This window comes from Sciurus carolinensis, chromosome 5 (assembly GCF_902686445.1).
Source record: "Sciurus carolinensis chromosome 5, mSciCar1.2, whole genome shotgun sequence".
NCBI lineage: Eukaryota > Metazoa > Chordata > Mammalia > Rodentia > Sciuridae > Sciurus > Sciurus carolinensis.
This window is the reverse complement of record NC_062217.1, coordinates 64,097,373-64,115,404: the sequence shown is the minus strand read 5'-3', so window position 1 is coordinate 64,115,404 and position 18,032 is coordinate 64,097,373. Positions and strand designations below refer to the sequence as shown.

General features: G+C 31.6%; 1 protein-coding gene across 1 annotated transcript in view; it reads left to right on the top strand.

Annotated features, from left to right (window-relative positions):
• Klhl1 (kelch like family member 1) overlaps positions 1-16,478 on the top strand; it is a 409,920-nt gene extending 393,442 nt beyond the window's left edge. Inside the window, exons 10-11 of the mRNA XM_047552871.1 lie at positions 11,075-11,246; positions 15,329-16,478. Coding sequence (XP_047408827.1) covers positions 11,075-11,246; positions 15,329-15,388 — 232 coding nt within the window. The 3' untranslated portion in view covers positions 15,389-16,478. The remainder of the gene's footprint in view (positions 1-11,074; positions 11,247-15,328) is intronic.
• The last annotated feature ends 1,554 nt before the right edge of the window (positions 16,479-18,032 follow it).

Here is an 18,032-nt window from a genome sequence, read left to right as displayed (position 1 = left end):
TGGAACATTTGTAGAATATGAAGAAGTGAAAAAGGAGAGAAAAACTATTTACTCAAATTATTGATGATTTTCTTAGTTTTTAAAGAACCATATTAATATATTATTTATGTTTTGATATATATAGGACCCTAAGTTTTGTTTCTTGTATTTACAAAATATGGGGATTCCATGACAATTTAAGTACTGAGGGGTTCAGCTTTATTAGTGAATGCAATCATTGTTAACTGATACTAAGTTATCCATGATTTAGATGTGATTAGATATCTTCCTGAATGACTTACGAGGCAAGGGACATTCTTTGAAGTGATCAGCTGGAGACACCGAGTGCCAGAATGTCCTGGAAAACTCTGTCCAGAATTCTGGCATTATGTTTTTTATCTTTGTAATTCGAGGGAGAAGAACAGTCCTGTGGAAAGGCAGATGTTCATGAATTAAAGAAACATGTCACGTCTATATAAATAGAAGGACATCATCCCTCTTATCAAACTGAAAAATTCATTTTTATTTTGGGAGAGGTTATTTAAAAATGCATAGTTGAAACTCACAGGTGTTCTGTTATATTAATAGATGAAGTAATTATGTAAATAATCTATTGTTTCTCAGTTTGAAATGAGGAGATTCTCATTTTAAAAAATGAGATTTAACCAGTATTCATAACTCCTGGGTATGCTCCTTCTCCTATTGATTGACAATAATTCAAATAATCTGTAATCGTCTACTGCAGAATTGCATCTGAAAGGACTCAAAGATCTTCTTAGCTTGCTCTTGTTTTCTCTCTGTTCTGTCAACAACTCATTTCTCTCTTCTCAACCTAGGAAAGTAGATGTAATAAAACATGGCATTATTCAAAATAGAATCTTTCATTCATCTTCATACAAAAGGTGACAGATTAACTTCTAAAATATTTTTGTGTAAAAAAATAAACAATGAATACTGAGAGGGAAACAGAAACCTAGTTTCCTTCTCTTTCTTTCTCAGTCTGTTTGTGTCCATCATATTTTTAAAAGAAGTATCAAGTAATATAGGGAGAACATTAATAAAAACATGAAATATATGGAAAATAAACATTAGAACCTGAAACATGAAAGCCTGAAACACATTATGAATATTGAGTAGAATTATTTTTTTAACTTGAGCTAACCTCTTCCTACTTTGTCATAGAGTGGAAGTTGACAGTCAACTCAAAGTTATTTCCCTTCACATGTGACCCTAATTAGCAGGACTTCTGCAGTTGAATCTGAACAGAGAACATGCCCTCAATAACCTATGTGAGATTCTTGTTGAGAAATATATTCTGATCAGAGAATAATTTATAGACTGAATTTGAAAATAAGAAAGTTTGTCTTGAATGTTTGCAGCCTGATCTTTAAAACATTTAAAACTTTTTTTTAAATTTCTTAACTTATAAATACAACAAATTTGTTGTAGATAACATGGAAAATCAAGGAAAAGTTCAAAAAGAAAGCAATTTCATCAGTTATTATGCAACCAAATTTATTTAAGAAATCTGGTATCAACATTTTATTTATCTTCTTGTATATTAAGATATACATTATAGCAAATATTAACATTAGAAAAATATCTCTATTTCTTTATCTCTTTCTCCTAATTTACTTTCAGGCTATTTTCAGTAGCATAGCACATAACTTAAACTATGGATTGACACTGGGTGCAGTGGCACTCACCTATAATACCAGTGGCTTGGGAGACTGAGGCAGAGGATTGCAAGTTCAAAGCCAGCCTCAGCAACTTAGCGAAGTCCTAAGCAATTCAGCAAGACTCTATCTCTAAATATAATACAAAAAAGGACTAGGATGTGACTCAGTGGTTAAGCATTGCTGGGTACAATCTCTGGTACCAAAAAAAAAAACTATGAATTGATGCATTTGGAATGATGGAATGTCTAATACATTGGGCCACCTGATCTTAAATTCCATCAGAACTTAATGGCATTTTAAAGTGTGGTATGAACCAATAAGATGAGGCTTATTATTTTTAAAATTTATTTGAATATACCTTAAAGATGTTATTAAACACTTATTTTTCTGCTTTACAAATATCTTCCCAAGGCTATTTGCTTTAAGTGTGGGTGTTGTATATTTCTTTTAAGACAAAAACGTATGAGAGTTTCTTTCTCTGGTTATATATTTCTGACTACAGAACAATCCCCAGATCTTAGTTGTTTAAAATAACAATTTTATTATCATTCATGATTTCGTGTGTTGACTAATTTCATCTGGGCTGGTCTGCTCAACATGCAGGTTGATGCGATTATCTGGGGTTTGGTGATGGAATATTCCATATTCCATATAATTCTCTCTCAGGACTGACAAGGGTAGCTCTTGTTGGAGAGATCAGCTGATGCTTCTACCAGAGAACTTTGGTTCTCTGCCAGGTCTCCTTGTGATTTGAACTTCTCCAGTATGGTGACTGGAGTTCAAGACAAAGTGATCCAAAAGGAGAGGTCTCGAAGTGGACAAGGGTTCAATACAATGACTAATTAAACCTTTGCATTATATTTGTTAGTGTCCCTTAGTTGACTCAAGTCACTGTGATGTGGGAATATGCTACACAAAGGCATGACATTAAGAAGCGCAGTTCATTAGGTGTCAGCATAGTAATGATTTACACAATTGTGATTATGTTTTTTGGTAAATTTCTGTCCTGATATTAGATATATATGCACATATAATTTATCCTTATTTTATAGCGTTAGCTGTTTTCAGTTATCTCTTTAATAAATCATTTGGCGAATGATATAAAATGTTCACATCCATTTTATTCTCTTGTTCCAATTAAATCATTATGAACTGAAAAATACTAATTTCAACCAATATTATAGAATAAATTTAATATACTCTTTTTCTGACCTATTTTTATTATGTTCTCATTTTGTTATTACTAGGACCTAATCTACATACTTTTGATATGCATATATTTATATATTTGCTTAGCTTTTTATTTTCAAATTGTTAAATTTTATTAAATATTTTAAATAAAATCAAATATTAAATATTTAATTTAATAAATTAAAATATGCATTATATTAATAAATTTTGTTGTTTTTAACATAATGTTAGTAAGAATCAAACACCTTTACATTATTCAGTTTTCAAAATGACTGTTGTATACAATTTATTCTTTAACATGACCATTTAAAAATTAAGTAAGACCCAATGAATTTCTCCTAATATTCTAATCAAAGTTCCTATAGGCTGTACTCTGTTCTTAAATGTCCCTAGAATTAATTTCAACAATTATATTTAAATTGCTATTTCAAGTTCCCTTAGGTAATGTTCCCTGTTAACACCTAACATGTTAATGCTTTAGTGAGGGATCAGATCCAGGGAAACAAGGGATGGGTGGAGCAAAATTTGAAAGGAAGAGAGGAGAGCAAATATGAAGTGATGCATTATGGGGTTGTCACCTCAAAACAGAGTTGCTCCCACACTCATTCAGATTCTCTTTGCAGAAGCTTCGTAGGATGTCTCATAGAGGCATCTCGGGAAAGTCTCAGAAAGTGACTGTAGTGATACAGCCTGACTTCTTAGAATATCCTTTAGTGCAGTCCATTCACAGGTGCTGATGAGCAACCCTCTCCCTTTGTCAGGTGTACCGCCGTTCAAGAGCACCCACAGACCACCAGTGTTTACTGATCACAATGCAGAATGAATCAAACAAGCATGCAGATCTGTGGTGGTGCAGACCAATTCCATTAAATAAGCTATCAGGAGAATGATTGACATGTGTATGTGTGTGTGTGTGCATGCACACACATGCACATATGTGCACTCATGCATGTGTAGGTATGTTTTAATCACACAACACTCTCCCAAGAGAGTTCAAAGAAGTAAAAGAAGTTTTTTGGTAGACATTAATATTCTTTTTTAAATAATATTTTTAATTATAATCAACCAGCTGCACCTTATGTGTAAAACGTCTCTATATTTCATCCTCCACAACACCGTAGTGACCTAAGTCACCACTGTTTTATCCTTTTCTTCTTTTACTTTGGCATATTTGTATAAAATTTTTTATTTTAATACACAATATTTGTTTTATGCAAGTATATTTTTACTCTCTTTTCAAATATATTCTCACACCCATACATTTCTTTACAACTCTTTTCACTCCAATTTACAGTTATCTTTTGCCTTGATTTTTTTTAAAAAAATTATTTATTCTTCATAGTAATATATAACAGTAGAGTATATTTTGATATATTTATACAAACATGGAGTACATCTTATTCTAATTAGGATCCCAGACTTGTGGTTGTACATGATGTGGAGATTCACAGTGCTATATTCATATATGTACACAGAAAAGTTATGTCAGAATCATTCCACTATTTTTCCTATTTCTGTTCCCCCTACCTCCTTTGGATGAAGATAATATTTTTCTCCTCATTTTAGTTTATTATATACAATTCTTTAAAAATAGATCTAGATTATTGTAGTGTTGCAATAATTTCCTTTATCAACAATATTTTGATACATGAAAATTTGTATCAAATTTTACCAACTTCTGAGCCATAAAGTAAGCCTCAAGAGATTGCAAAACTTGAAATTTCAGAGTGTATTCTCCAACCAATGTGAAATTAAATTAGAAATAAATAGCTAAAAGATAACTTTAAAAATGCTAAACATTTGAAATTAAGCAATACAATTTAAAGAAACACATAGCCAAAGTTAGAAAATGATTTGAACTGAATGATAATAAAACTGCTAAGTGACTTTAAGTAAGACATTGTGGCACCACCACAGCATAAACAGACAAATGAAACAGATTTGTGTCCTGAAACAGAATCAAACACATAAAGAATCTTGATTATGGGAAAGGAGAAGCTGAAGAGCAGTGAGAAGAATCCAGTCTTTATGACAAATAGCGCTAGGTCAGTTGGATATTAAATATACAAAAGTATTATTCTTAGTTCCTATCTCATATCACACCAAAAATTAGTTCAGAATGCATTTTAGATTTAAATGTGAAAAATAAAGCAATAAAACATTTAGAATACAATATAGAAAACCATATTCAAAGTATTGGAATGTGAAATATTGGTTAACCTGGACCTAGAGTTATCAATAAAGAAAGATATTACAGTTGAAACATTTTCAAAAATATCATTAAGAGGATAAGAAAGTAAGCTAGAGAGTGAGAAAAATATTTGGAATACATACAATTAACAAATGCATTGATTCTACTCTAGAAATGAACTATGAATAAAATACAAATTATTTTTAAAAGAACATTAAAGCATTTTTAAAAAAATAGGCAGAAGACTTAAACAAGAGCTCTTCAAAACAGGACACCCAAACGGCAATTACTACTGGAAAAAATGATTGATGTTAGTCCTAAAGGAACTGCAAAGTAAAATTCCTATGTCTCTCCACCACTTACCACAGAAAGGTTAAAATGAAAACATAATACTAGAGCAGGTAGAGCAAGTGAAACTCATTACACTAATGAAGGGAGGATAAGTCAACAAGGCTTCTTTGTCAAATGAATTGACATTTTAGATAGTTTCTTCAACCAAATATCTCATTCCTTAATATCCTTTAGCAATGTGCATGTATGAAAATATCCAAACAAGAATGTTTATAGGAGCATTGATGCAGTTATTAATGAAGTTCTTAACAAATAATTTTATTGGAATTATTTTGCATTACTATCCTATATTCTAGTATTTCTAAAGTCAAGGTTTCGATTTTGATAATCTCATGAAAACTGATAGACAATTGTTTTCTTTATAGGACAAAATAAAATTATTTATATTTAACTAGCACTAGAGCACTATCATCACTCTTACCTAAAGCACAAATAATTTATTCAAATTAATTCAGAAATAATTTGTGTAATTCATTTACTTGAAATCTACAAACTACTCTTTCAGAGCAGTCTATTCTTTCTCGTAGCATTGGCTCTTCATTTTTGTCTTTTCTTGTTTCTTTGTGTTCTTATTTTTTGGTAATTTTATTTAATTATTTTTTTAAACAGGGAAACATACCTAGCTATAAAACACTTGTTTAGTCTGCTATCTGAATGCTGCTTATAATTTGAAAAACTGATCATTCTCAACTGTTACCCAAGTAATTTTTTCCTGTTTAAGATAAATTTTCTTTTAATATTTTAAGACCAAATTTTATTCTTAAATTATGGAAATGACCATAGAACTTGAAAAAAATTAGTGATTACTTAAGAACTGCAGTAGGGATTTTCAAAGAGAAACTAACTTTTTTTTCTGTAACTAGCATAAGCCTTTAGCAAGTTTTCATTTTACAGCCAATTTTAGCCACTATATACTGGTGCTTCTCTTGCCTAAGGACTATAAACTTTAATAGAGTATCTGATACAAAGCTTACTCTCCTACCTGGAAGGCCAAAGTGAGATGTGAGATGCAAGGAAAGCAGGCAAGGTAAATACAAAATCAAACCCTGCACTGCTTTTTTTTTTTTTTTTTTTTTTTAATGAAGTGGCAACCAGGGACCAAAAAAAGAGTGCTTAGAATTACATTTTTTTTTTTCAAAAACATGACATAAAAAGCACAAATTCATTGTTAGTAATGGTTTAGAAAATACTTATCCCTTTTTAGATCCTCTCTTAAGCTAAAAACAGATGCTAATCTCATTTTGAGGATAACTTTGCCTGTCCCCAGTCTAAGAGGGGAATCTACAGAGTTCCTGAATACAGAATAATAAGTTTAGAATTATTAATGTGTGAAGAAAGATAATGACTACTGGGTAAATTTGAACTTATGTGATCACTTCCTAAATATCTGTGATAGAGTGTGTATTTGGGGGAAAGAAAGGCGCTAAGGTCTTGGTTTGGTTTGATGTCACTGGTCATATACAAATGTAAATGTTATCACCACTGCATATACTCATGAAAAGATTGCTGTTACATATTTGAAATACTGACATTTCAAAAACAGGTACATCTAATTCTAAGATTTGAGGATTCTAGAAAGCATTACAGCTTTAAAATTACATTCAAAAAAATGTGTGAAATGTAGTCAGTGCAGTGGCACATGTTAGTAATACCGTCAACTTTGGAGGCAAAGGCAGGAAAATGCAAGTTCAAGGCCAGCCTCAACAATTTAGCGAGACACTTGGCAAGGACTCTGTCTCAAAATAAAAAGGATTGCTCAGTGGTAAAGCTTCCCTGGATTCAATTCCCAGTACACACACACATATACACACGTACCAAAATGAAAGGTGAAATTGAAAAAGGATCTGCATTTCTAAATGTAATTTAGTGTTTCTAAATGTGCCCCTAAATGTTGGATGTATTAGTATTGTATTAGTATTTTCTTAATTCCTCTTCAAATATGAGAGTTTCAAAATTGTTCATTGTATAAATTTAACTTAAAGAACTAAACTTTTTGAAATTTATGACTGCTTAACACCAGTGTTAGCCTTTTTTTTTTTTTTTTTTTTTTTGCTAAAATGAAAAGTCTGCTTTGCAGACCATATTTGAAAAAAATATAACTCTGTAATGCTGCAACCTGTGCAGCCAAACTCAATGTTCCCAGGAGGGGTGAAGGAGGATTAGAAATAAAGACTCATGAACACAAATTTTGAAGATTAAGCTGGGATCAGGTGGAGCTCTGCTCTCTGCTGGTGATGCAGATCTAAAGAATAACGCCAGTAATCTTTATTTATATACATCTCATCAGGTTAAAGACTATGCAAGGACTATTCTTTGTATTCAGGAATGTTACAGAAACTAGGATATCTATATGTAGCTTTTCCACAGTTGCAAAGTGCAATGTTAGGAGCTTTGTGCAGCTTTCAAGAAAATTCATTGTTTAAATTTACTGTAAAGTGGGCAAAATGGGCAAAAACAGGAGAAGCAGAGCTGGTTAAGCATTGTAGTTGTCTAGCATAAGAACTCCTTCCTTCCCAGGAGCAATGTGCCTGAGATCAAGTTCAGAGCTGATAGGACTCTTGCACAGAGCTTCCTCATGCAGGGCATTGCCAAAGCAGCTAAGCATTCTGTGCCCTTGCACAGAAACATTTCCAGGCACTGGGCATGCCACAGCCATGAGGTCATCAGAGACCCCTCTCCTGTCCTCTGTCACAGCTCTCCACACTGTAGACCTTAATAATGATTAAATAAAGTCTAAAATATGAATACAGATAAAGCTATGTTTGTGAAATGAATGCGACAATTGTCATTTTGGATTTTATTAAGAATATAATGTTAAGCAAGGTTACCTTCCCACTGAAATTAAAATGTATTCTACATTAATCCTTTCAAAATGATTTGGAATAGAAAACTTTCCTAAGAAAAAAAAGTAAACAATGCAGGATACTCCCTGTATTCTTTACCCAGCTCCAACACCTATCACAAGTTTGTCTCTCTTGCTTCATCCATTTCCCTTCCCTGTGTCCTTTTTTCCCTGTAAACTATTATAAAGAATTTATCAAACATGTTTTTAAACCAAAACATTTCTAAATTAGTTTCAGAAACAAACAACATGGCAATCCATTTTTTAGCATAACTACAATTGCTATTATCTCACCAATAAAAACTTCACCAATTCTTTATTAAAATTGAATACCTGTGTTATATTAAAATTTTCAAAATATCTGTCTTTTAACTTTGGTTCAATTTGAATTAGGACCCAAGTAAGGTCCACTTACTTTAGCTTATTATATGTCCAACTCACATTCAATTTAAAACCATTGCTTCTTCACTTTTGTTTACTCATTATTATTTTTTTTCTTTTTTCTTTTGCTTTGACTCATGGAAAAATTCAGTAAATATTATTGTTAAATGTGCCACCCTGTTCTAGACATTCTAGATTGTACTATTTGTATACTTACAGTATCTTTTGATCTCTCTTATTCCTCTCATTTTTTATCTTTGTGTACTTCAAAATGTTTGTGGAAAAGGTTTAAAAATTTAAGAGAAAATTCTGATAAAATAGATTTTATATTTGTGGCTGCAAACATGTGTATCTGTATGAGCCTGGTTGTTTTTGAAGTTTTGCATTGATTAATCTGAGCATGTAAAATCAAATATTTATATGCTGAGCAGTCTATTCTTCAAGGTGATCCAGGTTTTGCAGGTGTTCAATCAGTATTTCATTTCACACATGTCATCATTAAAGTGCACAAACCCTTCAAACACAATGCAAAAAATGCATGTGACATCTTGAGTAATATGATTATTGTCTGTATGACAACTGGAGATCTTTTGTAACCACTTTAACTTATTTTCAATGAACTATAGGTATTTTTGATTGTTTGCTCTCGTATTTTAGGTATGTGTTCATTGAAAATTTCAATTGGTATAAAAAGAATTGGAACAGAAAAACAAACTAAAAATATATTTGCTGTGTTTGAAAGGAAATACTTTCTTCTAGTCTTATTTTTATACTTTTCCTTTCGATTCTTATGAGTTTTTTGTGTTGGTGTTTGAACCAGCAACTGTGAAACGCAACAGCATAGTTCTATCATTCATTCTTAGCTGAATTAAAGCACATTAATTAAAATAGTCTCCAGGCTTTTGCCACTCACAATATTATATGTATAGATATATATATTTTGAAACTGAAATTATTTTTTGTTTGTTTGAATAATTTAGGCATCAATTTTTTTCTTTTTTTTTATTCCACAATTTCATTTTACTTTATAACAATTTCAATTCAAAGCTCAATTAGGAAGTGGGAAGATTATGTTTGTTTACCAAAATTAGCATATACCTGTGAAGGATTTGGAAGGAAATCATTTCTTTTTTGATTTTTTAATTTTTTCTTTTTAGTTATACATGATAGTAGAGTAAATTTTGATATAGTTTTACAAACATGGAGTATATCTTATTCTAATTAGGATCCAAATCTTGTGGTCTTACATGATGTTGAGATTCACTGTGGTGTATAACTATATGTACATAGAAAAGTTGTGTCAGAATCATGCCACTGTCTTTCCTATCCCTATCTCCAAGAACATTTATTGTTATTTGTATTCCTGATAATTGTTGTTCTGAATGAAGAGAGTTGAAAACTCAGTGTAGTTCTAATTTGCATTTCTCTAATTGATAGAAATGTTGAACATTTTTTCATGTTTGTTGACCGTTCATATTTCTTCTTTGGAGACGTGTCTATTTAGTTCCTTTGCCATTTATTGATTGCGTTATTTGTGTTTGTTTGTAGTTAAGATTTTGAGTTCATTGTATATCTTGGAAATTAATGCTTTATCTGAGGTGCAAGTGCCAAGATTTTTCCTCCCATTTTGTAGTCTCTTTCTTCCCACTCTTGATGTTTTCCCTTTGCTGTGAAGAAGCTTTTTAGTTTGAAGCCATCCCATGTATTGATTTCCTGACTTCAATTTCTTGACATACCACCCTTTCTCATGGTGAAACCTTGTCATGTTTCTACATGTCCCAGGAGTGGCAGTTCTGTTCAAATTATAATTACTTCCCCAAGTTTCAAAGGCTCACTATTTTTCTATTGAATAAAGAAGAAACATCCTGTCCAGGAAATCAATCAATAAGCTGATCAAAACTTACCTTTTCAGATATACTTCTATCTCATACTTTCTTGAATTTAGTTAACTACACTACAAACCTGTTTCCTCAAAGCTAACCACATGGTTTTTGAAAGAATGGGTCTTTTGCACCAACTTCTCTTTACTTTCCAGCAGTTTTAGGATAGACTTTCAGAATACACACAAAGGCATTTTCATCAACCAAGTGTGGCACAATTCTCCCAGAATTTTAGCCATTTCTTTGATTCATTACCATCACACTCTACATATATGATTTTAAAGGCACTTGTTTTGCTATGGAAAATATTTTTGTATCTAAATTTTCCTAATGAAAAGAATACTTTTGTTAAATGAATCTGCACTATATAAGAGTATAGGTATATTTTTTAAATATCTTAACATTTAGATATCTATACATTATTGCTATCAATTCCAAACATGCTCAAATGATTGAACTTTTAGGAAAAAAAAAGAACTTAGTTTTCTTTCTTATGTCATGCATTTGAAAAATTACCGTTCATCAAGTAAAAGTTTAATGCAATTAGAAGGTGTTATGTTCTATTTTCCTTGAATTTCAGATATGATCCGAAAACAGACACCTGGACCATGGTGGCTCCTTTGAGTATGCCCCGGGATGCTGTTGGAGTCTGTCTCCTTGGTGACAGGTTATATGCTGTCGGCGGCTATGATGGGCAGACATACCTAAACACTATGGAATCCTATGATCCACAAACGAATGAATGGACACAGGTAAGACTGTCATCTACTAAAGTTATTTCAAGTATAAGAATTAACTTCATCTACTTCTTTTGGAGGAGGAAGATACAAATAGTGATTGATCTAGTCCAGTTACCCTCAACCAAGAGCAATTTAGTCTTTTGTTAAGTTTGAAAAATAGGTCATTAAATCACATTTTGTATACTTTTCTCTTGCATATATTACTAAAAGAAACATATTTAAAAGGGACATGCCTGCTTCAATTGCATTTCCACTTTATGATAAGTCATAACAAGGAACAGGAACTGAATTTGAGCTAGCTGAAGCAAAAAGTTAAAAGTGTAATATGCTTGTTACAAAACACTAACATTAGAATATTTAATTTTACACATAGCTAGAAAAAGGAAATCATCATGTGCAAAACTCAATCTTTTTGCCTCGCATTTTTGTCTATATATATTAGATCCATTCTTACCAAAAAGAATTTTCTACTTGGAGGTACTGTTGTAATTTCCCACTTATATTCTTCATAGACATAAACAGAAATAAAATAACTTTTTGTCCCAGTTCAATTAAAAAGAAAAACAATCCTAAATAGCTTTTCATATATAAAGTAGTTGGTCCTTGACAATCACTTTATCCAGAAGAAGTAAGCAAATGACTGACTTAGGTGAGTCATTATCCCCTGAATATAGTTAGGAACTCAGGTTCAGGCTAGAGTGCAGCATCTCCCACTCTGAGTACATAGAGGGTGTGTGCTGCTGTGTGAGTTTGGTGGGGAGGATGAAGGCAGGACAACCCAAGTATACCTAAATCTAGAGAAAGCGCCTCAAACTTATAGCTTCCATGTCCTGATTTGTGATAGAGGGAATGGATACATTCTCAGACAGTTGTCCTTACTATCAATTGCTCTTTCTTTTTTCTTTCACAATTCCCTCAATATTTGTAACACTTTGCTTATTTAGTCAGAAGTCTAAAAGTAAGATACTGTCCAAATAAATATATACTCTCCATCAATGAGTGCAGTGATTTTCCAAAGTCTTACTTAGTTGAAGCTGATTAATAACCACATCTCATATGTATTAGTGGGTGGAAATGCAGAATCAAAATTCTAATGTTCAGGCTTAAGGTGCTTGCCTTATGAATCACCTTCCCCCCTAAAAGAAAACTCTTGAATTCAATAAACAGAGATAGATTTGGTTAAGGAGGGAAAATGGAAAAACAGAGGAAAGAAGGTAAAATATGAGGATAAATGAGTTTTGTTTGTTACTGCAATTCTTCAATTATAAGAGAAGCAATTTTCATCTAAAGGGCAGAAAATATAAAATAAGTTAGTGACTACCTTTCACATTGTTGTACTAAAAGTTTAGAGACTATATTTTGAGTTCTTCACTTTGAGACCTTAGTATTTCCAAAGAGTACTACATGAATTAATGATATTTTGATTTACTAAAAACAAATCCCAGTTCAATGGTATGTAATTTAATTGTATCTCTTATATAAAAGAGCATTAAATAAAGGAAGTTTATGGGTATATAAATGATGTATAATATCTTCATTACATATTTATAGTAAAGAGCCATTATGCTTATCATTCCTCTAAAATTGAAATCAAAATAATATATGTAGTAATAATAAGTTTTAAAAGCCTCCTAAAGACTATTTCTCTCTTCCGTATTTTATTATGCTCTTTTGTATCATATAGTATCATACAAACAGCAAGGCAGCATATAAAATGTTTTATAATGACTTTATTTTAGTATAATAAGCACTAATTTTAAAACTTTTAAATTACTTTAAGATTTTACTTCCACATCTTTTATTATTTATATTTTTAAGACACTCAGGGGACTCTCAACAGACCCACACCAAAACCTTTGAAAACTCTCAGGATTCCAGTTTATTGGAAAGGTTTCCTATTTATGCCATTTAATTCCTGTCACTTTCCCTCCACTCACTCCATATGTCTATGAAATTCATTGGATATCCCATATATCATTGTCCTCCACAAGTGGCCGATCACTGGAACAAATAAGTGAAAATATTAAAATATACAAGAATATGATTATTTGGAAAACTTTCCAGGTTAGCTGGAATTAGAAATGATGGAAACAGATTAGGGAGCAATTCCCACACATAAGTCTTAGTGTATTTTATAGAGAACATATACACTTGTTTGTGTATGTACATGCATGTGCTTTAAATAAATTTGACCACCATTAAACATTAGGCTTATTTCTGCCATTTAATTTGAAAAACATACTATGTGTGCTTCAAAACTTAAAAAGAACTTTATCCTCTTTCTCATAGCTTGGATAAAATCATCCATTCCTATGTTCTGTTGGTGTATTCCCACAGGGTTCTCACACTTTATGTATCTACCAGCTGTAAGAAATCAAAACAATATGCCATTTAATAATCTGTATCCAATACTATATTGATTGGTAAGATTTAGAGAATGTGTGGCTGTTTCTCATGCCAATTAATTGAGAACAGTCCTTGAAACTATGTTAATTTGGTGTGCATGTGTTCAGTTCATTTTCACACAACAGATCACATAGGACTGAGAATGTGTACCAGGGAAACCTTGTAAGATACCTGCAGATGTAGATATAGATAACAAGTGAAGCTACTTAATCATTTGCATTCGAGTGCATGGTACTTCCCAGTATTGAACATATATCAGAGGGCATTTGGGAAACTTTTCAAAAATTTTTACCCAGTACTTATCCATTTCTATTGAACATTAGGAATACTGCACATATATTTGGTAAAAAGCTCTTTAGATGACTGATATGAAACAACACTTGAAAACAATTAGATATCAGAAGAAACACAAGGAAAAGCACATGTATTTTGGAGTTAGATGCACTTCAGTTTCTTCACTTTGATGAAGTGTGACTTACATATTGCCTCTTGATGCTCCATTCACTCTCTGGTTACATGGAGCATGTGGATGTAACTATACACAGGTGACTGAAGATGATAGTGGTGACCTATAAAAATTATTCTTAGCACAAAAGCGATCATTAATGCCTTCACATGATCCTTTCCTCCTCTCACTTTTACATCAATTCTAAAGGAAGATAAATGATATTACAGAAAATTAGCTTTTACAAACAATGTATTAAGTGAAAGGAATAAAAAATAAATATTATAAAAATAAATATTATTTGAATTCTTTTAAACCTACAATGAGATAATGAGTAACAATAAATACATTAGAAAGAATTGGTAGATAATGCAGTTAATTTCCATATTTAGGAAATGAAAACATGCCCTTTTTTCAATTCAGCTCAATATTAGCTATTTTATTTCTCACAATTTTTTTACTTTCTTTCTAGTATGAAATAATATTCTTTAATTGCTAGTCTACCCTGAATCCTTAGACCTTAGAAAATCACAATAAAATTGATATCAAAAAGTCAAATTATTAAAATGTTGGTTTATGTCTAAAGAATAAATCTTCATTATAAACCATGTAAAAATTTTTAATATATGTCTAGCCATTTTTATATTCAGTATTATTTTTTAAATCCCAGTTCTCATTTCAATGATTGTCATAAGGTGAAAACAATTTTTAATAAGCCACCCAGCAATTGTAATTATGGTCTATTTATGACAAAGCATTGAAGTTACAACATTGTATGTTTCTGTCTGGAATAAATGAATAACACATTTAATTCAATATAATATCTGCGGAAATAACTTCAAAATGATTGCAGTGACTGTAATAGCTATTTCTTCTCAAATATAGTCCAAGCTATCACTAGGAAATATCATTGCAAAAGTATACCTGCAAACTGCAGAGTAAACCTTTTATTGGAAATTTTTCTATAGAAAGTTCATTTTACTTAAGTTCTATTTTTATTATTTTTATTAAAAATTCCATAAATGAGTGCTAGTACTACCATTTTTAACATACAAATCACTTCCTTTTTAAAAATGCCATTGTCTAATGTTTCAATTTTATTGTACTACTTGTGACTGAAAGGAGAAAAAGGCAAGTACATTTATGATTTTTAAAAATATTAACCTTTAAACACATTATAATTTGTATATTTTACTCTGAGGGTAAAATTTGTCTGAAAGTTGTCTTTTATCTTTTTGGACAGATGGCGTCCTTGAATATTGGGAGAGCAGGTGCCTGTGTGGTCGTCATCAAGCAAACTTGAATTATGTTTATTTTATTTGGAGGGATTTTATTTGCCGGAATGGTTATTTTTCTATTATATTGCAAGAATAAGAATGTCCTGAGATGAAAACATTTCAAGAACAAGGATTTCTGTAGATTTACCTACTGGTGTCAAAAGAGGTGACTATCAAAGAGAATTATAGGAAAGAAGGAAACATCAAAGTGGTGCATAGGTCTGGCCGTATGTTAGTTCAGGAATGATAATTGGTAATTTATTTTGTATTGTAGCATACAATAACTAGAGTTACCAAAGGCTTGTTTTTCTTGAGCAGTTGAAAGGAGACCAATGTTTGTGACATGAATAAATTACCTGACAGCAAATCATTCTATTGTTTTATAATTTGTGGCAATATGGAACAGGTTGCCAAGAGTAGAAGATATGCCGTTTCATCTCACAGAATCTGATTGGTTTACTGTTTTCCTAATCAGATGTGGTCATGCCAGGAAGCAAAATAATGTTTTATTAAAACAACTTGCTCCTTCCTCATTTTCCTGAGCTAAGAGAACAATTAGAGAAACAGATTCATGCTTGTCTCTTGCATTCAGAAAACAAAACTGTCCTGCTAATCAAAACTGCTTATTTCATCAGAGACAATGGTTGAAATTTATTGCAACCATGTTAGCAATATAAGCTGGCAAAATCAAGGGATTGTCTTCATTAAGCTTGCCACATTGCTTTGCAATTTGAACACACTGAGCCAAAGAATCAATACAATTATGGGCTTTTGCCTTATGTTGAGTTCAGTGTAAGCATGGGAGCTAGTTATTCTGAATGTTATGTATATCCACTGCATGTAAAGGCCTTTAGAATTTTGTTCTTTTAAAAAATACTAGAATTTTTAAAGAAAAAATATAATTCATTAAGTTGAAGTGTTATGATTATTGCTCTAAAGAAGACAGGCTTCAGATTCTCATTTTCCATTTTTCAAACTTGTTACATTGATATGTACATTATTTTAAGCCAAATGTTTGTAATTGTTTAAATCATAAAATAAGAACATCATCTAATATCCTTAGTAAATAGAACCATGTAAATTTTAAATACAATTAATAAATGATAAAACATTTGCTATCAGTGTATCTTTCTTCAGTAGATTTTAACTTAGATCAAAGTTGAAATTGAAAAGATGTACTACAGAGAAAAACAATTTTATTGTCTTACTTTTCAACACTAAAGAAATATTTTTTCATCAAAACATAAATTGATTTCCTCCTAAAGCAACACCATGCTGGCAACATTTGCAATTACTGTTTTCTTTTTAAGTCACTGACTTGAGACAGCATTAGTGCCTTGAAAATATTCATCATATAATAAATTAAGAATTATTCAGAAGTTATAAAAGACAAATAAATCCCTCTTTCTCGGTCAATGTAAGCCACAAAATTAACTTTTATTGTTGGGTGGTGAAAAATGTTTGAAATCTAACAACCAAGGAAAATATTATTGAGAGTTTATCCCAGGATTATACTGAGAAATCTTAAATTTCCCAAGATCTAGATAGCAATTTTATTACTTACAATTCATTTCAGAAAAAAAGATGTCATTATTGCTAAAAATACTAAGGCAGTGTTACTGATTGCTTTTAAATTCTAATTTTAAAAAGATATAACTCTTTCACCAGTAGCAAAAAAAAAAAATTCAACTCAAATAGATTAAAATCTTAAATATAAGACTTCAACTAATAAACTCCTAGAAGAAAACAAAGGGCTGTATTTCAGAATATTGGAATGGGCTAGTTTCTTTTTATTGAACAAGATCCCAAAAGCACAGGAAAAAGAGGCAAACGTAGATAAATAGGATTATATCAAACTAAAAAGCTCCCGCACAGCAGAGATAATATCAACAGAATGAAGAAACAACCTTCAGAATGGGAGAAAGTATTCTACACAATTGTTATGTTTCAGATATGTGGTGGCCCCTGAAAGCTCATGTGTGAGACAATGCAAGAATGTTCAGAGGTGAAATGATTAGATTATGAGAGTCATAAACTTATCTATGGATTAATCTACTTGAATAGATTAACTGGGTGGTAACCACTGGCAGGTAGCTTGTGGCTGGAGAAAGTAGGTCATTAGGGGCATGACTTTGTGGTTTATATTTTGTTCCTGGTGAGTAGAGCATGCTCTGCTTCCTGGTTGTCATATCCTGAGCTACTTTTCTCTATCACACCACTTCACCATATTGTTCTGTCTCACCTCTGGCCCAGAGCTATGGAGTTGGTCAGCCATGGACTGAATCTCTGAAATCATGAGATGAAATAAACTTTTCCTTCTCTAAATTGTTCACGTTGGATCTTTTGATCACAGTGACACAAAGCTAATGCACCATCTGATAAAGGGTTAATCCCCAGAATATATGAGGAAAACAAAGAGTTCAATAGCACTAAAACAAATAACCCAATTAATAAAGGGGCAATAGAGCTTATTAGATATTTTTAAAGGAAAACAACAGATATATGAAAGGCCAACAGGTATATGGAAAAACATTCAATATCACTAACCATTAAGAGGAATGCAAATTTGAACTATAATGAAATATTACCTCACTCCTGTAACAAAAAAAGACCAAGGACAAGAAGTCTGGAGACGGTGTAGATTAAAGGAAAAATTGACATATTGTTGCT